This window comes from Marmota flaviventris, chromosome 7 (genome assembly GCF_047511675.1).
Source record: "Marmota flaviventris isolate mMarFla1 chromosome 7, mMarFla1.hap1, whole genome shotgun sequence".
Lineage (NCBI taxonomy): Eukaryota > Metazoa > Chordata > Mammalia > Rodentia > Sciuridae > Marmota > Marmota flaviventris.
In genome coordinates this window covers 94,569,668-94,591,288 of record NC_092504.1, presented here as the reverse complement: position 1 = coordinate 94,591,288, position 21,621 = coordinate 94,569,668, and the positions used below count along the sequence as shown (strand labels likewise).

General features: G+C 39.5%; 1 protein-coding gene across 2 annotated transcripts in view; it reads left to right on the top strand.

The window, feature by feature from the left end:
- The window catches only part of Nfkb1 (nuclear factor kappa B subunit 1), a 115,821-nt gene that overhangs the window by 76,517 nt on the left and 17,683 nt on the right, over positions 1-21,621 (top strand). For both annotated transcript variants that reach the window (XM_027935367.2, XM_027935368.2), the window contains exons 7-15: positions 2,330-2,493; positions 4,499-4,657; positions 6,005-6,109; positions 8,130-8,221; positions 9,658-9,796; positions 16,097-16,240; positions 17,739-17,828; positions 19,056-19,247; positions 20,419-20,560. In XM_027935367.2, the coding sequence (XP_027791168.2) occupies positions 2,330-2,493; positions 4,499-4,657; positions 6,005-6,109; positions 8,130-8,221; positions 9,658-9,796; positions 16,097-16,240; positions 17,739-17,828; positions 19,056-19,247; positions 20,419-20,560 (1,227 nt within the window). The remainder of the gene's footprint in view (positions 1-2,329; positions 2,494-4,498; positions 4,658-6,004; positions 6,110-8,129; positions 8,222-9,657; positions 9,797-16,096; positions 16,241-17,738; positions 17,829-19,055; positions 19,248-20,418; positions 20,561-21,621) is intronic.

Below are 21,621 nucleotides of genomic sequence, written 5' to 3'. Positions count from 1 at the left end.
AAGCTAGAGAATTGTAAGACTCACATTACTTATTTTCTTTTCTGAAGTATGGCTGTTCTGTGCTGCCTGTTTTCTGACAACCATTTTTTTCACATGTGAGTTTCCATTCAATCTGTTACTCCATCATTAACCTAAAGTGGAAGACTGACTTTCACATTGTTTTATAACCAGATTAAACCATTCATGATTCACCTAATAAACAAGAATGATGTCTTTCTCATAGAAGGTAAATTAAATATACATCAAAATAAACATCAAAAAGTATTTTATAGATGATGCAGTGTAAAGTGCTGCATAGGTGTTTGACATTCCATTCCTAGGAGATGGATACTGCTAGGAGATCCACCATGTTTTCCAATCATTATGGATGTTCTCTATAGGAATAGGATTTAAAGGGACAAGTAACACAGGTGCTGCTGAGGGTCGATGCCTCTGTGCATATTGGTCTTCATAGTGCATAGTTTTCTGTGCAGCGTTCGTGTATTCAATAAACATGTACTAAAGTCCCACATGTCAGGCAGAGTCCCAGCCATTAGAGATCTCTACCCTCAAGGAGCATATCTGGTATATTTTATTCTCTGTATGTGTCCCTGCTGTCCACCTCTATCTAGACACATGATGCATCCCATGTCTGGGCTTCCATGTGAAAGCTCATTTCATTCTGTCTTCACCTCTTCTCTTTCTTTTCCCTCATTTATACGACCTTCCCACATTAGTTTCTTCTTTCATTCAGTCCAGTTGTCATAACATCTCATTCTTTCCTCTACTAATTTATATTATATTATACTATATTACATAAGTTTGTGTGGATACGTATATATTTTGTTTCTGAGAGAGAGAAAAAAAAGTCCTTACAAAAGCTCACAAGTGTTTAAGAGGTCTGGGCCCCATTTACCTCTTTGAACTCTTTCCTGTGGGGAACCCTTTGTTCATTTTGTTCTGGCCTCTTTGACCTCTGGACGCTTGTGTTTTGAAAACACCAGTCTGGTCCTCTCCCAGGATGTGTGCACTTGCTGTTCCTCCTGCATCCTTGTACTCTGCATCCCGGTATCCACATCTTCCTTCACTTCCTCAGATTTTGCTCAGTTTTCACCCTTTTGCTGAGTTCTTCCTGATCTCTCCTTATTTTAAAGAGTCATGCCTTTTCCTACTGTTTCTTCTACTCTCCATTCCTATCTTATTTTTCTTAAACATTTGTTGAACAAATGAGTCTCCTTGATAAAGTGCTTTTTTGTCATTTATTGGTGTGTCATATTACATTTATTAAATACACTTCTTTGTTTCATGCACTTTAAAAATTTGACGGGTGGAGCGTTTTATTTTTTTTTAAATCCTTTCAATTACTTTATTTAGCTTGTGAACATATTTTGTTCTATAAATATGTAGCCTTCATGAGATAAAGCTTCTCTGTCCCTGATTATGTGGGCACTTTCAGTACATGAGTGCTGTGGAATTAGATGACATTCTGGTGGTGATAAGTAATTCCAACCTTATAGATCACCAGGGAGGAAATGGGATTCCAAGTAGACTTTAAATCCCCACCCAGAATGATCCATAAGAAAAAAGATGACCCAAAAGAAAAAAAGATTTCTTCCAAATGTAATGATTTTCTTGTTCTTCAAGATGAGATGATGACAGGAGGACTAAACTAAAGGACAAAATGGGCCAGGTGTGGTGGCACACACCTGTAATCCCAGCAACTTGGGAGGCTGAGCAGGAGGATTGCAGGTTCAAAGCCAACCTCAGCAACTTAGCAAGGCCCTGAGCAACTCAGCGAGACCCTGTCTCTAAATAAAATACAAAGATGTGTTGGAGATATTAGTATATATTTGGAATTTAAATTTTATTTCATATGATCCCATAGAAAATGCCCTAAAAGGAATCCAGGTACAACTTCCTTATTGAGATCTATATACAAGTACACCCCACTCCCTGAATCGCAGTTTGGAATTCTACTAAGCTCTGAAAAAAAAAAAATTCATTTAAGTTTACTGCAGACTCATTTAGTAGCAAAATCTACTCTGACTTGACATGCAGCTATTTATAATCTTTATTTTTCCATTTGGTGCGTCTAGTTATGGATTTCTCTGCAGACATATTAGCATGTTTGATGACATTGTGCCCCTTAGACCTGACGAGAGCATTATGTCATATGCAGTATATTCCATATAGTGCCCTTCTAATATTTTTTTTTAAGTATCTAGCTCAAGAGATTTGGATAAAACATTGTGTATTTCTTTAATCTACCTTACAAAAGTGAAGCCAGACACTCCGTTTATTAAGTAACCTTGTACTGTTTTTGCTGTTGCTGTTACTATTGTCCCTCCAGCTTTGCAAACCTGGGTATACTTCATGTGACAAAGAAAAAAGTATTCGAAACACTGGAAGCACGAATGACAGACGCGTGTGTAAGGGGCTACAATCCGGGACTTCTGGTGCATCCTGACCTTGTGTATTTGCAGGCAGAAGGTGGAGGAGACCGGCAGCTCACAGGTGAGCATCACTCTGTCCCAGCCTTGCTCCTCTGAGGAGCTCAGGCTTTTGTTTTCTCAGGCATGGAACTAGATGTTCCTCTGTTTGTTTTAGGCTTTTCCTTTTCCCAGTCTGTACCCCACACAGCTCCTGCCATCCTCCTGGCTCATCTCCAGCCCCACCCTGCTCTCACCTCTTGCTCTCACTGCTCTTGGAACACCTGATGCCTATTCATACCTACCTACATGTCTTCTCTGCTGGCAGCACCCGTCCTTTCCTTTCAGCCTGTCAAAACCAAAGCATGATTGGTCCAGAGAACACCTCCTGTTATATGCCCCCATCTTGTTTATTGTAAGGAAAACATCAAGTATTATTTTTATCATAATAATGAAATGATTTTCTATTTTTCTGCCTATAGTCAGAATGTGTCTTTGAACTTTATTCCCTGTCCCATCACATGACCCATTTCTGTATGACATTTTGTCCTTCAGGGATTGTTGTTTTTTTCTGCTTGGTTTGGCTTCTTGTTGTTGTTGTTGTTGTTGTTTGTTTTGTGGGGGGAGTCTTTTTTTTTTTTTTTGTATTAGGGATTGAACGCAGGGGCACTTAGCCACTGAGCCACATCCCCAGCACATTTTGTATTTTATTTAGAGACTGGGTCTTGCCGAGTTGCTCAGAGCCTTGCTAAGTTGCTGAGGTTGGCTTTGAACTTGCAATTCTCCTGCCTCAGCTACCCAGGCTGCTGGGATTACAGGTGTGTGCCACCACACCCGGCCCATTTTGTCCTTTAGTTTGGCCCTCCTGTCATCATCTCGTGCTCATGTAATCCCAGAACTGAAGGTCATTTCTCTACTAAGCATTTCTGTCTTCTGCTACCCAGCCTCTGAGGTTGTACCTCATCTTGGTCTCCTTCTCACTTGTGCTGCCTCTTCAGTCCCTGCTCCAGCTCTTCGCTGTGCTCCCTGGCATTCCACTCCATACCCCACTTTCATGGCTTCAGTGAGAGTCTTCTCCCTGGTCTCTGTCCCTCCACTTCTAGTCCAGTTTACACCCTGTGGCGGGATAGATCTCACTAAACCCTGCAACTCACCATTACTTGGCATCTCCCCATTGCCTACAAAATCTAAATTCTGCAAGGTGCCATCTTAGGCCTCCCAAATGCTGGCCCCCCATCTGCATTTCTGACTCTTGTGTCCCACTCTACCCTTTGCTGTCAAACAGAACCGCTCCATAGAAGAACCAAGATTTCTCACTTCCCAGAGTTGGCACATTCTTTCTACTCTTGCTGTCCTTTCTTCCTGAAATGCTCTTATCCACAGTCTTCACATGTTCAAATTCTTTCATCCCTTCAAGATCCCTTCTCTTCTTTCTGCTTCAAAGCCTCTGAACTCTCCGCCCTCAGAATTCCATGTCACTCCTCTGTAGCTCTCTGGTAGTACTTACCACTTGAACTATTCCCTTTTATGATACTATAAATTAAATGTGACTTTATCCATCAGGGTGTAAACGTCATTAGGAGGAAAAGAGCAAATGTGATCAAGTCATTTGGTTTCTTCCCAAGTATTTCTTGAGCACCTATGTGCCAGGCCCTGTGCTATCCTCTATGAAAGGAGCACAGTCCCTGTGCTTAATGAACTTTTGGAACAATTGTTTTTCACATTTCTCCATATAGCAGGGGCATAATAGAATTATTAGATCCCATTAGATTCATCACAATATTTGTGCCTTTGACTCTTGTTGAAGGAAGGCAGAATGAGGGAGGAAAGGAGAAGAGAGGCAGTCTGATGATACATGGAAAACAATTTTTACCAAAATCCAGAAAAAAATTCATATCTTATTTTGATAACTTTAATTTAGATGACATAACTGAGACTACTTAAAAATGTTTACTAATAATATAAAGAATTTCAAGAGAGGGAAAAAATAGGTTTTTAAGGTCCCATTCTTTGGGCTTTATAAAAGCTGTTGTAAAAGCCCACACTGTCCGCTGTCCTTCGGCATGAACGGCTATGCTGTATGATTCTAGATCGGGAAAAGGAGCTCATCCGCCAGGCGGCTCTTCAGCAGACTAAGGAGATGGACCTCAGCGTGGTGCGGCTCATGTTTACAGCTTTTCTTCCCGACAGCACTGGCAGCTTCACCAGGCGCCTGGAACCCGTGGTGTCAGACGCCATCTATGACAGCAGTGAGTAGTTGGCTTCTAACAGGACGCAGCTCGATAACAGTGTCAAAACAGGCTTCCAGCCCTGCCCTACCACTTAGTAGCCAGCTCTGAGCTGTATGGAAAGTAACTTAATCACTTTGACCCTTGAGTTGTAACATCTACCAAATGTGAGCACTGCGGTCTAGCTTATGTCTCCACTCAGTATTTTTAAGAAATGCTCAATAAATGTAGTTATCTTTCCTCAGATGTGCATGATAGACTCTTACAAGTCTCTCGTCTATGAACGCATTACTCAAGGATAGACTGTTGGTGCTCTTAGAAGGGAAAAAGTATCTTGATATGTTTTCTTGGAGGCTCTGAAAAGATGTTAATAGAAGACAACTGTTATTCTTGTCCATCTTCATTCCCACATGGTTACTAAACATTACCAAGATAGGAACTTCAGATTAATAGAATGAATAGTGTAGGTAGTATGTGCCTTCAATTTTAAAAAGTTTCACGGTGGTCTTTAGCATTCACCATGCAACTTTATTGTTTGGTATGCATGGGATTTATTAAACAGATATTTCCAGAGAACCTGCAAATGCAGTACTTGGGCTTCTTATATGGAGTTTGGTATTGGAAGAAAACTCCATGCTAAAGTACAACAACTAACTGATTTCTCTAATTTAAATAAGATTAAAGGGAAGTGAAAGGTTTACAAAATGATACAGACATATATATCACAGGTCACCTTAAAATGCAGCTGTTGAAGTAAAAAAAAAAAAAAGGAAGCTTTACAGTATTACCACATGAAACTTTTGCCCCCTAACCACACAGAAATTCTAATTTAGTTTGGGGAAAGGAAATACTACAACATCTCCTTTTTTTTTTTTTTTTTTCTTTTTGTAGAATAAAAATTAATCAGTAGTTCAAGAAAAAAAACTGTATTTTTCCTAAGAATTTTAGGACTTTAATAAATGGGATAGCGTTAGCATGGAAACAAGTTTGAGGTTGTAATCTTCCCCTAATTGAAATTCCAGCCATCCGTTGGCTTGGTACTTCCTGAAACATTATAAAAGTTCTTTCTCTTTCTGTATCGATCTCTGTGCTAGAAGGAGAACAGGTACCATCATCTAATCCACCTCATCTATTCCTTTCTACCTCACCTGTTTTAGTGATAATGAATGGCCCATGCCCCAGAGGGGCTCTGAGGACCTTGGAAGCCATTCTTGTTTTATCTGTACCTTTGTTAAAGTGATAGGAGTGAAGCATCTATGTGAACTTTGCTCAGGTAATGTGTGGTAAGCGCAGCTTCCTTCAGAGGGGATTAGACTTTGAAGCTGAGAATAAATCTTGAAGTCTATTATTTTTTCCCCCTTTGAACAGAAGCCCCCAATGCATCCAATTTGAAAATTGTAAGAATGGACAGGACAGCTGGATGTGTAACTGGAGGGGAAGAAATTTATCTTCTCTGTGACAAAGTTCAGAAAGGTAAGCATACACTTCGATTTCAAGATGTGGAATATAATTTTCTCAGTGTATATCAGTCACTTTTCAGCAACAGAATAGAAATATCCCCTCTTTTCCATAGAACTCTTAAAAACTTGTGCACATTCCATATTTCCCGGGTGTAAATTGTCTGTGTTATATTTTAAAGCCAAACCAAATAATTCATTTTAAAATTTCCCAAAGAAATAGAGAAATTTAAAAAATAATGATATTTGTAACTAGTGACTCTCCGTAATTTTATGCTCTAAGCTTTGCTCTCTGTACTTGGTTAAACTCAAATAAATGAACAATAGCCCATGTACAGACACATGCAGAGAATAAATGTTAAGTTTTACGTGATGTAAAATTGTTGATTCCCTGTTATTTGCTCAAAATTCACTCATTTTTAAAAATAAAATGGTAAATGGAAGCCAGGAACAGTGGCTCACTCCTTAATCCCAGCTACTCAGGGGTCTAAGGAAGAAAGATCACAAGTTGAAGGCCAGCCTCAGTAACATAAAAAGACCTGTCTCAAAGTAAAAAGGGCTGTGGAGATACCTCTTAGGTTAGGTAGAGCACTTGACTATGATGCATGAAGACTTGGGTTTGATCCCTGACATTATTAAAACAAAAACAAGAAAACCCCACTTATACAAAGCAGACATTTTCAAAGTAATATATAACAGGAAACGGACCTTAAGTAAAGGAATTATAGGTTTTCAAAAAAATTCACGTTTGAGGTTAAATGCCAGAAGAAATGGGATCAGATTATAAAGTAAATATATATATTCTTTATTTTTAAAAAAATGTTTGCACAATGGGCTGGTGTTGTAGCACAGTGGTAGAGTGCTTGCCTCGCATGTGTGAGGCCCTGGGTTCAGTCCCCAGCACCACATAAAAATAAACAAATAAAAATAAAGATATTAAAAAAAATGTTTGCACTTTCTCTGCTTACAGTTCCTTCTTCCAGCCACTCCAATGAGTAAAGTAATACTCCTTTCCAGATTCCTGAGGGTGTGCACATGAGTAAATGCAATTCTAGTACCTTTATTTGCTACTGTATTTCTTAATCGTGGTCTTTGCACTGGGACATCTTCGTAAGAGAAGTCCTATACTTGGCATAGAGGAGCTGAATAACTGGGCCCAGGATAGCATAGGACTGAACCAGGAGCCCATGAGATGTTTTATCCAACTCTAGTATTTCTAAAATTGTATTAAAATAGAAATAGAAACTTAGTTTCATTAGTCAATCCTTCCTACAAAATGAGAACTGAAGCTAGGGAGATGCCAACCTGTAGAGATTATCATGTTATTGCTGAAATGGAGCTTATGTCTAGAGTATGAAATTTAGTCTAATTTAATCACAAAGGACCTGACCATCACAGTACTTTGACCAGTTACTCAATATGGACTGATAAAGTATTATAGGGAGGTAGCACAGTAGTGTTTAAGAGCCTGTACTCTGGAACTACGATGTCTGTTTCAGATCCTGGCTTCTTCATCCACTTACTTTTCAATCTTGGGTACGTTACTTGAAAAACTCTCTGTACCCTTTTCTTTTCTGCAAAATGAGAATAATAACAGTACGCCTACATCACAGGGTTTTGGGAAGATTAAGTGAATAATATTTATGTATAAAATACTTAGAACAGCATCTGCCATATAGTAAAACATACAAGTTAATTATTATTATGTACATCTGTATATTGAGTTGAACCACATTTAGAGATTCTGATATTCTTCTACTATCATTCTCCATGTTTCTCAAGGAATGATTTGGTTTAAAGACAAAAAAGTGGGAAAGTCAAACACTGATTAAGAGAAAACTCAGATTGATTAGGTAAATCTAATATTCTACCATTGAATAAAAAGTCAGCAACTTGAGAAAATTTTAAATGAGTCAAAACCTATTTATATTAATTACTGTTTAAGTATACAGTAGGTTAAATCAGCTTTATTTTTCAGCATGTTTTAAAATATTATTACATTATTTGCAATTACACCTGAATGTGACTATTTACAGATGATATCCAGATTCGGTTTTATGAAGAGGAGGAAAATGGTGGAGTTTGGGAAGGATTTGGAGATTTTTCCCCCACAGATGTTCATAGACAAGTAAGTAGATTATTACTATTGTTATTGTTCTACATTTTCTGCCTTGTTGACTTTCAGTATTTCATTTCCATATATGAAAATGGAAAAACGCAAGTGTTTACATCTGTGAAACAGTACTATTTTTAAGACTCTTGTGGGTTATGCAGAAAACTAACCTATCATAGAATTATGGAGAAGTTTCTACTAGACCTTTGGTTCTGAGACACAGGCAAGGCATTTCATTTGGTGTCTGAGCCTCTGTCCCATAAGGCAGTGGCTCTCAGTCCTTCAGTGGAAATGTTTAGGTATTCTATTGAAGTGATTAGGGTGAGACGTGTTAAGAAGGTACTGTGCTGAGTATAGACAGGAGTGATCTTCTAGTAGAGGCTGATGCCTCCCTGATAATGAAGATTTCCCAGAGACAACTAGTTATATAACCAGAGGATAAAAATTCTAAGTCCCCATCCTCAGGATTATACTCCTTCTTATGAGTGATTGAGAAATACTATCTTCATTAAAAGTTGGGAACAATCCTAATGTTAATCAGGAAGTGACTAGTTAAATAAATTATGGGGCATTCCATGTGGTGAAATATTATATAGCCAATACAGGAAATGAGAACCCTGTGTATTAAGTTAGAAAGATCCCAAAGATACAAATGTAAAATCCCTTAAAGGACAAGTGTAGAACAAAGTGTATGTAAAAGTGGTTCTGTGCTCAAATATGGATATGCACAAACTCTGGATGGGGATGTAAGAAACTAATAAGTGTGCATGTCTCTGGGGCCTGGCATTCTTAGGAATTGTGTGGAAGAGGAACAGGGATGGCAAGGAAGATTATCAATGTATACCATTGTGTATGCCTTTTATATTTTGTAAAGTCTTGATTCCTATGAATATCTCACATTGTAAAAAAAAAAATGAAACTAAAAAATGTTAAAATGCCTAACTATTCCAACGCCACCAGAGGAATTAATGTTCTATGATGTCTCCTGAACATACGGTTGGTTTCCTCCCTCTCACCAGCCACACTGCAGGCTGATTAGTAAGACCCTTTGCTTCAACTTTTTCCACACCCAACTTTTCTGACATTGCTTTTAAATGGTTTTGGAATCTTTTGAGGCTGATTTGAAAGAGAATAAAGAAGTGATGCAATGAATTTTGTATGTATGACATTTATGACTAGAAGACATTTGAAATATGAATAAATTGAAATAATAGAGATGTGCAATCTGTTGTCACAGTGTTTTACTTCAATTTCACAGTGACAGTGTAATAAAAATGTGTGTGTATTGAACACTGAGTTTTGAACTTTTTCTCCAGGGTGCTGTGTTTTTTAACATACTTTGTTTAAGCGCTGGGTATAAATAAAAGCATAAGGAATGTGTTTAATGTACAGGGTTTCTAAGAAAAAAAAATGTACTTCCAAACCAACATTTGGATCTTTGTATCCTGCAGTTCGCCATCGTCTTCAAAACTCCAAAGTATAAAGATGTCAACATTACAAAGCCAGCCTCTGTCTTTGTCCAGCTTCGGAGAAAATCTGATTTGGAAACTAGTGAACCAAAACCTTTTCTCTACTACCCTGAAATCAAAGGTAACTAAGGTGTTCAGACTCCCATGCTTGATTAGAGGACAAGCTAATTAGAAAAGATTGGCTGGTCGCTTCCTTTGACCAGCTTCCTAGAAACCAGTCCCTGCATCCGTGGCACTTATCTTTTAGAGAAGAGACGGGTAGGTAATGTACTATTTTTCAGGTCATGGAGTTAGTCCAACTTAAAAATAATGTTTTCTCCATCAAACTTGCATGAGGGCTGGGGCTGGGGCTCAGTGCTAGCGCACTTGCCTAGCATGTGTGAGGCACTGGGTTCAATTCTCAGCACCACATATAAATAAATAAAAAATAAAGGTCTATCAACAACTAAAAGAAAATATTTTTTAAAAACTTGCATGATATACTGGCACTTGAGAGTTGGTCTTTGAATTTGGGAATCCACTATTTATTGAGTAACTCAGGTTTCATACAGTTGAGATGAGAAAATAAGTCTTGCTGTTAGGGAGAATCAGCCACTGAGACAACCAGCCCCAGATAATGGAGCAGAAAACTCGGCCACTGTGCACACAGGACTATAAAATGAATAAGGCACCTTTCTTTTACACACACACACACACACACACACAGAAAAAAAAAAACTTCAAGAAAGGGTCAGAATAGTCTTAATTAAATTTATTTTGCAAAGTACGATTTTTAGTAAGTACCCAAAGTGAAGCATCTCCAGAAGCAGGGAAGAGTGGGGAGGAGACAGCCCTTGATACCTTCACTCTGAAGAAGCCTCCAAAGAGAAGGCCTCTTTCAGGAGGTAGCATTCGGAATAGAATTTGAAATATAGTCCAAGAAAACAGAACTCAGAAGTTTCCTAGATTTAGGACGCTGGAGGTACTCAAGTACAGTGGTGTGACAGTTTGTGTCTGTTCAGAGAGAAGTGGCCATTACAGTGCTGAGGTGGACCGCTGAAGGCCAAGGCAAGTGCAGGAGGCCAGGGCTGGGCCGGAGGGTGCTGTGAGTGGCAGCTGAAGAATTTTGCCTTGATTCTGCAGAGGGATGGGCCGGCCCACCTGTGTTGGAATGATGGCCCTGACTTGTCTGAGTCAACACTGAGGGCGCTGTCTGGGAGTCAGACAGTGAGTCAGAAGAGTAATGCAAGAATCCAGGTGAGCAACGGTGAGGTTAGCAAAGGTGTCTGTGTTCAGGTGTAAAAGGAGGGGTGGATCCAGTCGACAATGTGGCAATGGCATCAAGAGGACCTGGATGTTGGGTGAGCTGGGAAAGAGAGGGAAGATTCAGGAGTCATAGATGATTCTAGGATTTCCAGACTAGGAAGCTTATATCATGGTTACTAGATGAAAGGAACAAGGGAGAAAAAGTAGGTTTGGGCAGAAAAGAGAAGTTCAGCTTAAAACATGTACCATTAGGTTTCTGTGGAAGTTCGACTGCAGAATCCTCATAGGCTGCTCAAAAGGCAGGAATGGAATTCAAGAAAGGGCAGCATGGGAGGTTCAGCATTCAGAAGCATCTTGAGATGAGATAGGACCGCACCAAAATGGAGAGTTATTCAGAGGCATTTCTTAATCCAATTGCACTGACTCCTGTGGAGAAACTAACTATATTAACTTCAATAAAGTTAAATAAAAAGAACACTTTTCTTTTCCCCTTATTTTGTATATTACATATTGAAAACCATGATTCTGAGATGTCCCTACACTCTGCCAGACTGCATAAGGGTCTGGGGTACAATAAAATCAGAAACCTCTGGATTAGATGCGAGTGAGACTGGAGAGGGAGGTCAGGTATTCAGCACCCAGGTCCCGGCTGAGGTTGGAAACCACAAAGATGCAGCAGCAGCAAGCCACACGATGTTGGATCCTGTGATAGCAGATCATGAGGGTGATCTATGAAGAGGGCTTTCCTTTCCTAGAACTCACGCTGAGGCAGAGCATTTTTTAAATTCTACTCTGAGTTCGTGTTTCTTTCTGAGGCTGTGACCTCGCCGCTGCTTGGTCAGACTGGCAGTGCACTCGGGGCAGGGGGTCAGCCAGCATGGCCAGCACAAGAGCCTCCTTTAACTTCACATGAGATATCATGGGGAATCCCAGTGTCCAGGCCAGATGGGCACCAGAGAATAGGGCAGGAGGCCACCTCTTGGCCTCTCCTGGAGGTTCTCCTGCCTCTTCTCTCTTCCCCACCTTCAGGCACTGCCTAAAGCCTTCTGAATGCTTCCACCTACACAAGAACTGTGAAAACCTTCAGGCACTGCCTAAAGCCTTCTGAATGCTTCCACCTACACAAGAACTGTGAAAATCGCCATTTTGGTTGAAACACCCTTCTTCTAAAGTAGACACAAAAAAAGAAATAGGAGCCTAGAAATAGTCAAAGCCGAACTTAGTTTCTAGACTACCTGTCTACCTTTTCCAGTGGTGTTTGTACATCAAGAAAGTGTGCTGTAGCAAGGGCATGTTCAGACTGTTCATAGTAGGTTTAGAGAGTTGTCTCCTGAAAGTTCAAAATTGTATCTGTGTTTCAGGCACTCACCTTAGAGGCTAACAGTGATTCAAACTCCATATAGTACAACCATTTTAAGAACCATCTGGGAAAGGGAGAATTAGCCATTGAGCTCCAAAGGAAGAAATGGCCAACATGTATGTAATTGAGTAATTATTAGAACTGTCTTGGCTGGGCACAGTGGCACATGCCTGTAATTCCAGTGGCTCAGGAGGCTGAGGCAGGAGGATTGCAAGTTCAAAGCCAGCCTCAGCAAATTAGTGAAGTCCTAAGCAACTCAGCAAGACTCTGTTTCTAAATACAATATAAAAAGGGATTTAGTGCCCCTGCGTTCAATCCCTGGTACAAAAAAAAAGAAAGAAAGAAAGAAAGAAAAACTGTCGTATTAAGTCTAACAGTCTTATTTTATAAAATCTTCAGAGTTATAGTAGAAACCCAAGAGAGTAGGCCAAAGGAGAAATAACCTTGCCAGGTTACATGCATCCAAACTGTACAACCAACAGAGTCATTATTTACAATTCCCAGAAGTCACTAAACACACCTGTCATTACCCCAGTCCCTGTAGTCACTCCCTCTTATCTAATGATATATTCTTAATTATTTCTATCAGTATATAAACTTGTCTTATCTACTTGTCTCTTGTCTTCTTCCCATTCCTAGTGGGAAGAATCTTCTTCAGTACAGAGACTTGGTGTTTGTGTTCACTGTTATGTCTCTAACATCCAACAAAGCATTTGTCACATATACTAGATACACATTAACTGTCTGTGGGCTGACTTCTTGATTGGCCAGGCAAGTTGCCAACTGATGCAAAGGGCCAGTAATATGTTGGGTGCCATCAAGTAAGACACTAGATCATAAAACATTGTCCTTTCACTATATAGAATCATCCAACCCTGAACTCTGTGTCCTCTGTGGTCATTGGCTTTACGCCTTACAAAAACTTCATGGAGAAGGTTGGGTTCAGGAGACACAGTTACAATAATCAAAAGAAGGATGATTGGCAAGGGAAGAACATAGTTGAGGAACTGCTATATGAAGGCAGAGAAAGACCACAGTGACCTGTCAGTCTAAAAAGTTGGAGATTAGGAAGAAATAGAATCATCGTCTTTAAGTTAGGAAAGGTCTGGTCAGAGTAAATGCAGGCATCTTGACCGGTAAACTAGAACCCAAAAAGTGAGGATGAGGTACTCTTAGAGCACATAAACAGGAAGAGGAGGTAGAGCTAAAATTTTATCTGTATAATTAAACTATGATCTAAAATCATGAACCACTATCTAAAATCATTGATTATTAATCAGTTGTTACCACAAAGCTATTTTGGACTGTTTCCCAGAGAATGGCAGTCAAATATAATAAAAGATCACTAGACTTCAGATCTGATTTCACTCTGCCCTGACTTCAGACAAATCACTTAACCACTGCGGCTTCAGTTTTCTCTTCTGTGAAAGGAGAAATCTATGGTGGTAGCCACTTGGTCCCTCTGGAGTAGGTCGCTCTTTCATTCCCTGGTGCCACTGTGAAAGGCAGTCCACAAGGGTGCTGTCATACTTTCACCAAGTGCGAACATTTCCACACTCCATTCTGTGGAGATTCTGATCTTTAGCTTCTTTTTTAAAGAGTGTCTCACAGGATTTTCTGAATTGGTTTCTTGTCATTGGAATCATACTGGCTATAGTACAGCTAATATTTTTAGAATTGTTTCTTAAAACTTCCCATTGTAGAATCAGACATAACTTTCCCATGTTTCCGTATGAATACATAACCAGTGAAACTCCACATCATGTACAACCACAAGAATGGGATCCTAACTAGAATAAGTTACATTCCATGTATGTATAATATGTCAAAATATACTCTTCTGTCATATGTATCTAAAAAGAACAAATAAAAAAATCTTTTAAAAAATTCCCATTGTACAGTGAAATATAAGCAGTGAGCATATCTACTTTAAAAGGCAAAGAAAATACTGACCAATGTCTTTGCTGGAAATCAGGTCAATAAATAACAGTTATTCCCAAAGATGAATAAGTTGCCTGCTCTCCTCTTGTATTTCATACTTATACAGTGGAGTAATTTTCTATGTGAGATCAATAGTTTATATGATTAAAAAAACATAAATACAGCTATTAATTAGTTATGGTATAATGGATGGGGAAATTTTACAAATCTGTCCATAATTCTTGGATAAGGAAGTTGGTAAATTTTATTCCCTTCAAATGGGAGCTTATTTTTCTAAAAATTCACCCACCTTGGCCTTTCTCTTCCTGAAAAGTAGGGGCATACTCAGTTTTTAAACTATTCAGTGCACTTTGTACCCTACTTTCTTCTGCTCTGTCTTTCAACTGCAGTGAGATGATCATGAGATAATCAGTAAACAGCAGCCTCCATCCAGCCTTGAGATGATTGAAACAACCACAGAATTAGAAATGAGCAAAAAAAAAACTGACACCGAAGCATCAGAAATAGGACAGTTCTTAAGTATTGGGAAGCTGACTGAAAAAAGCTGACTAAAACACATTGACTGTTTTTTTTCTTTTTTTTAATGTAAACTAAGAAAAACCTCCTTCACTCCTTCAGCCCAAAAGACAGAAGGGAGAAAAACAAAGCATAGGTAGGAAAATTACAGAAGAGAAAGAGAAACAGAAACAATAAGAACACAAAGGTGGGCATCAAAGGCAGTGACAGAACTCAGAAGGGGCATTGGAGCTGGTGGGAAGCAGAAGAAAATGAGAACCACACAAGGAATGAGTAAAGGAGTTCCAAATGGCAGCCAGACCTGGACCGGGGTCTCAGAGGCCGTCCCTGCATGTTGGTCAAGGAGTGTTCTGAGACTCCTGGACCCCTGTACCATCAGTCACCAGCGCCTGCAGATGCCTCTCTCAGTGTGTTTCTGGGATCCTCCCCCATTTCTGTTATCATGGTGACCGTTAAGGAACACATCTCCACCACCTTATCTCTGCACTGTCCTGCCTCTGTTGAGCCTTTCCTAACCCTGTCCACAAGTGACAGGTGAATCTCCTAAAACTACAAGCCCAAACACATCATTTCCCCACTCAAAAAACATTCATTAGCTTTTCCACCTGCGAATTAAGAACTTTAGGTTCATACGCCAGATACGTCTCAGCATGGCCTTACCCCTCAAGAATTCCTCATACTAACCTTTCAGTTAAGCCAAAAACATCTTGTTCTCTAAGCACCCCAGGCACATTTTCCCTTCATTACCCTGTTCCCATCATATTCCCTTCCCAGAACATCCTCCTCATCTTCTTCCTCCTAGTCGATGTCCTATGAATCTGCACCATGAATCTACCATGTAACCACTAGAGTGCTGTCTTGCTAAATCTCTCCCCAGCTACCTCAAAACTAATGTTGGGGAGGAGGGTTCTTGACACCAAAGACATGTTGTGCCTCTCCTTATCCCCAGCATTTAGGTCACCGTAAGTGCACAATGTGTGTTAGCAGGATAGGGTGATAATTTTGTGTGACCAAATGTGTTCAGTAATGTTTTGGTATCCCGTATGTTCGATATCTCAATCTTTGATGGGCAATCTAATCTCTCACAATTTTACCAATGCTGGGGACTCAGGAAGCTGTCGCTTGCAGAGTGGAATTGGGTGTGTACTACTCTGTGGTCTCTCCGAGGCCCGTTCTCATTCTTCGTACCTATTGGAATAAATATAATGCTTCTTGAAATTTGGCATCTCTTCCTCCTTGAGTGCTTTCTATTTCCCTTTACGATGTTTAAAAATACCATGAGAATCAATAGTCTTTCTGTGGCTAGTGGTGGAACTGAATCAATCTTTTCTCCTCTGGTTTCTCTTCCTGTAAATACAGATAAAGAGGAAGTGCAGAGGAAACGGCAGAAGCTCATGCCCAATTTTTCGGATAGTTTCGGCGGCGGCAGTGGTGCCGGGGCTGGAGGTGGAGGCATGTTCGGTAGCGGCGGTGGAGGAGGAAGCACTGGAAGTACAGGTCCAGGTACAAAACAGCCTGTTCTTAAAACTTTCTCGAATTGGAGAGATTACTGTTTTCCTTCCCTGGGTTTCTAAACAGGTCTGTGGGTTGAGTGGCAGTGGCATTATCAAGTACATGAGTTTCAATTAATGAAAATTTCCCTACAACTGTAAATTTATTTTTCAGAAAACACATGTTTGTCTTACAGTGCAGACTCCCTTTATCCACAGTTTCACTTCTCATGGTTTCAGTTACCTGTGGTCAACTTCAGTCTAAAAATACTAATAGTTATCTTGACTTTCAAGAGAGAAACCACATTCACATAACTTTTATTACAATATATTATTCTCAGCATTATATTTTGTTACTATTGTTGATCTTTTACTGTGCCTAATTTAAAAAAATAACTAACAAATTGCATACCTTTGTCATAGGTATGTATGTATTGGAAAAAATGTAGTATATGTAGCATTCAGTATTATTCCTGGTTCAAATATCCCCTGGGGATCTCAGAACCTATCCCTTGTGAATAAGAGAAAAACTACTATGTATATGTGGAATCTCCCAAAAACTGTAAGAAGAAAGAAATTCATCCAGTGCTGGAATATAGCTCAGTGGGAGAGTGCTTGCCAAGCTTGTGTGAGGCCTTGAGTTCAAGCCTTATACTGCCAGAAAGCAAAAAAATTAAATTTTAAAAAAATCATCTAGTTACAGAAAGATACCTCTCTAAATATTATAGTGTACTAGTTGTCTTGGTATTGTTTAGAAACATTTAAAAGATTCCATATTATGCTGGTTGTGGTGGCACATACCTGTAATCCCAGCAGCTCGGGAGGCTGCGGCAGGAGGATCGTGAGTTCAAAGCCAGCCTTATCAAAAGCAAGGCACTAAACAACTCAGACACTGTCTCTAAATAAAATACAAAATACGGCTGGGGATGTGGCTCAGTGGCCGAGAGGCCGTGAGTTCAATCCCTATTACCCACCCCCCAAAAAAGATTCCATATAATACATACTTGATTTGTCAATGTATATTATATATCTACATAGGCTACATTGTAGATTATATATACTATGTTACAGAGAAATTTGAAAACATAAAATCCTGAATTTTTCCAGTTTATTCTCTCCCCCAAAACGCACAAGAATGGACAGTGGTGGCCATTTTCCTCTGAGGCGTCAGTAGGTTTTCTCTGTTTTGTTTGTTTTTTTCCTCCTGAGTTTGTTTTAACGTCTTCTCTGTACAGTCTGAATCTGGTGTGACCCTTCCTCAGTAGCCTCTCTCCTTCAGGAGGGAGAGGGACACATTCTCAGCATCAACTCCTCCATGTGCCAATCTGAACACTGCCAGAGCTGCCAAAATTTAACTTTGCCAAAGTGGAATTCAGAGGCCCCATCGGTGTGTCTTACAGACTCTAAGCTGATGCTCCATTGTGGGCACCACACTATCCTCCCACACCAAAATCTGTGTTCCGCTAAGGGACCAACACTGAGTTTTACATGTGCTTTACCTGCCATTCCAGGGTACGGCTTCCCGCACTATGGATTTCCTACATACGGTGGAATTACCTTCCACCCTGGAACCACTAAATCCAATGCTGGGCTGAAGCATGGTAAGTAGTACTTTAAAACAGGGGAAGAGAAGAAGTCAATGCTGAAAAGGATGTTTTTTCATCATTACTTATCACAATAACAAAATCATCTTTTAAAAAATTTTAGAAAATATTTTTCCAAAAACCTTATTATTTCCTCCGGAGAGTATAAATTCTGTTTCTAACATTCGTTTATGTATTTACTTTTTAAGTAGCATAAATGGGGGCAGAAGAAAGGAACATTACAGAGAAGTTGACAGAGACTTGACTGTTCAAACATTAGAAAAAGATCCACAACACTTACCTGTTGTCTGTCTTTCTCCCTCAAGTGATAACACTTTTGAAATTGTTTTGAGTTTTATGGGCTTGGTCTTTTCCAATCAAGGTTTTCCCTAAGTAGCAGTGGTTATACTATGTGTTCCTAACTTACATTAAAATTACATACTAGTGTATGCACTGAAGAAGTAATTCTATAAATCTTCCCACTTATTAAATGCCTGTTTTGAGCCAGGTGTTTTTATATGCCTTAACTGTAATCTTTTCTTTTTAGCTTTTAATTGACTTTATTTTGTATTCAGGAATCAGGCAACATTTCATTCCATAAAATAGAATAAGTGTTTCCCTTAACTCTGATCTTTATACTCTATAAGGAAAATATTAGCATCTCCGTTTTGTACACGAAAGGTGCTGAGGCTCAGAAATGTTCATTCACTCGCTGAAAGTACGTGGCTATTAGTGGCAGAATCAGAATTTGAACTAGGTCTGCCCTTAATCCCCAGGTGCTCTTATAGAACCTGTCAGATAACAAATTTGTACCAGAAAGACTATGATTAGAAATAGAGCACTGGGAGACCTCCCACACTGAAGAATGCGAATCAAGACCACATCTTGGCAACTTGCCTTAAAAAAAAAAATAAGAGCTGTCCTTTGAAGAACTTTAAAAATTTTCATTTCACTTAAATACACAGAAGAGCTTTATTGCAATTTTCTCCTTTATAGATAAACAAAATGAGATCTAAGTTTTTAGAAGTATACTTGAAAAATATTTTTAGAAGCTATTTTTAAAATAGCTCCACAAAATATTATTTATGATATGAAAATTTTAAAAAGATCTCAAATTATGATTTTTATTTTCCCTTTGCAATTCACTTGCTTCTTGCCTTTATCTGATCTACTTTGAAACAGTGAATTACAACTTAATTAACAAATTTTACTGAGAAATGGCTGATGGTTTTGCATTTCTCTTAGGAACCATGAATGATGTATCTAAAAGTGATCCTGAAGATTGTGGCAAGAGTGGTGGCAGAGAGATTGTAAATCTTTCTGGGAACATTATCAAAACCACAGAACAAGATAAACTGGGCATGTCCATTGACGGAAATGAGGAGGTGATGCTGCCGTGCACCATGGGAGTAAAGCAAGAGGACACTCCGTTTCAGGGTAGGTGGGTGCACAGAGCAGCACTCTGTGTGTGCTGGCTAAAGAGGGGTCTAGGTACCAAGCGGACTTCAGAATGGAGGTTTCTTTTCTGTTAACCTGAATATACTTATTATGTTCTCGTCCAGTTCTGTGTGCTCACCTTTTGAAAAGCAGATGTCAGTCATTTTATTCACACTGGAATTCCCATTTTTTCTGTGTGAACCTAAAGCACAGAAATTAGCATGTCCATCTTCCTGTTGTCATTGTGCCGGTTGGGGGGATCAGGAGAGACCATCAGCTTCTCTTCTGGCACAGATAATAGGGAATGGTTTCCACATCTTTTAGCCACCCCTCTCTAGTGTCTAGCTTGTGGTCATACTAGATGGAACTTTGCCTGAAAATGGAACTTTTCTTTTTGTCCTGTTGCCCTCTTTGAAAGGTAGGATTCGGTGGGAAAGTACTTCTGTGTTTCCTTTGAAACAGAATTTGTTTGCTATGTTGTGACTCTAGGTCACCTCCTATAGTACTCAAAAGACCTCTGTAAAGAGAAAGAAAGAAAATATGGGCTTGGTGGCCACTATTGCATATTCTTTCTTCTTCCTTTATTTGTAATACCCCTTTAAAAATGTATGAACCATGTTTAGCCAGGGAGACATTTAAAAAGTGGTTAATGTGTCCTGTTTGGAGCCCAAAGATCACAATTTGCCATCACCTGACTTCAAGAGAACAAATCTCATAAAAACACCAATGGCTGATTGAAAGTTACCTGCCTGTGTTTTTTAATACATTAACTAGACAGGTAGTTGCTAAAGATTCCAGAGAAGGATCATTTTACCAAGAAATTAATTATTGAAAAATCATGGCAAATCTAATCAACAATGAGGATTGATCAGTTGCCCTTAGAATAAATAATGCACATTGATTTTTCTCCTTAAAATAACAGACATTCCTAAATTCTTCCCCCTATCAAGCCATAGACAGATTTTTTAGGTCAATCTCTGTATTTTTCAGTGAGTCAGTATCTAATTGTGCTTTCTCTAGTGAACACAACCCAGAAGCACTAAAAGGAGCATTTTTTATTAAAATGTGTGTCAGTGTCAGAACACCAGTGCTCATGGTTCTGGCCTTGAGCCTGCCCTGCATGTGGAGCAAGTGTAGCAAACTCAGCTGTGCTGTGGTCATTGTCTTGCAGATAACCTCTTTCTGGAGAAGGCTATGCAGCTTGCCAAGCGGCATGCCAACGCCCTTTTCGACTACGCGGTGACGGGAGATGTGAAGATGCTGCTGGCGGTCCAGCGGCACCTCACTGCAGTGCAGGATGAGAATGGGGACAGGTAAGTCAGGGCTTCTATAGGACAAGGGTTGCTTTAGGTTAGGGCAGAGAGGCTAGAGATACAAAAACTTGCTCAAAGTTATTGGGTCCTGTAACAGGAACATCCTGTCAAGAAAAAGAATGTGTCATGAGGTTGAGCAGCATGATTTTCTTTTCCTGTTCTGCCGAAGTCACCTGTTGGACTCTAGAGTAGCTGAAGGGCTCATCTACGAGTAGGTTTCACTGGGTGGGGGCCTGGGACTAATCTGTGTTGGTGATGGCACTTTTTGAAAACCTTGTCTTATTTATTGAAATAATATTGGGAGAATCATTAGATTCCAAATTCCTGAAGCATTCTTATCCCAACTGTGTATTTGAAAGGATAGTGTATTCAGGAAAAGCCCAATAAAAGACAGCAGCAACAGTAAAGTGATTCAGAGACGGTTGTCATTCTTTGCCGGTTACTGGTCCTTCTCTGCCTCTATTTGTAGTCACCAGTAATGTGAGTGGTTCAGACTCTTGTGACTGCTCCAACCCATGCTGTGTGGGAGTCTGACATTCCAAACACCATGCCTTCCATTCCTGCTATTACTGAGATTCTATTTGCAAAGCCACCTGGCTTCCTTCTAAAAAGGTCCTCTTGGTCCTTTCATTGAGACTTCTAAAATGATCTCAAAAGCCTACCGAAATAACAAGAGACACCAGCCTTCAGATTGAAGTCAAGTGCTTTATCTAAAACTTTCTAAAAATAGCTTCAACACTGAGAAATTCTTTTCTGTGGAAGATCTCTTGTGTGTCGTGTTTTAAGTCTCTGTTTTAAAAACTCAACCAAATGCTTTAGGAAAGTGCCAACCTCAGGGTTTCGAGCAGAGACCTTTGTTCTCATTCCTTGCAGCATAACCAAGGATGTGGTATAACCACTGGCCTTGTTATACAGTACAAGAGGAACTGGTACAACTCTCTTTGTGTAAGGACATGAACAGTAGAATGTTTTCTCAGGGTTAAATAATTAGCATTCAATGGCATATAACCACAAGAGAAAACAGTTAGCAAAAACAGGACAACCATGTTTCAAGTGACATT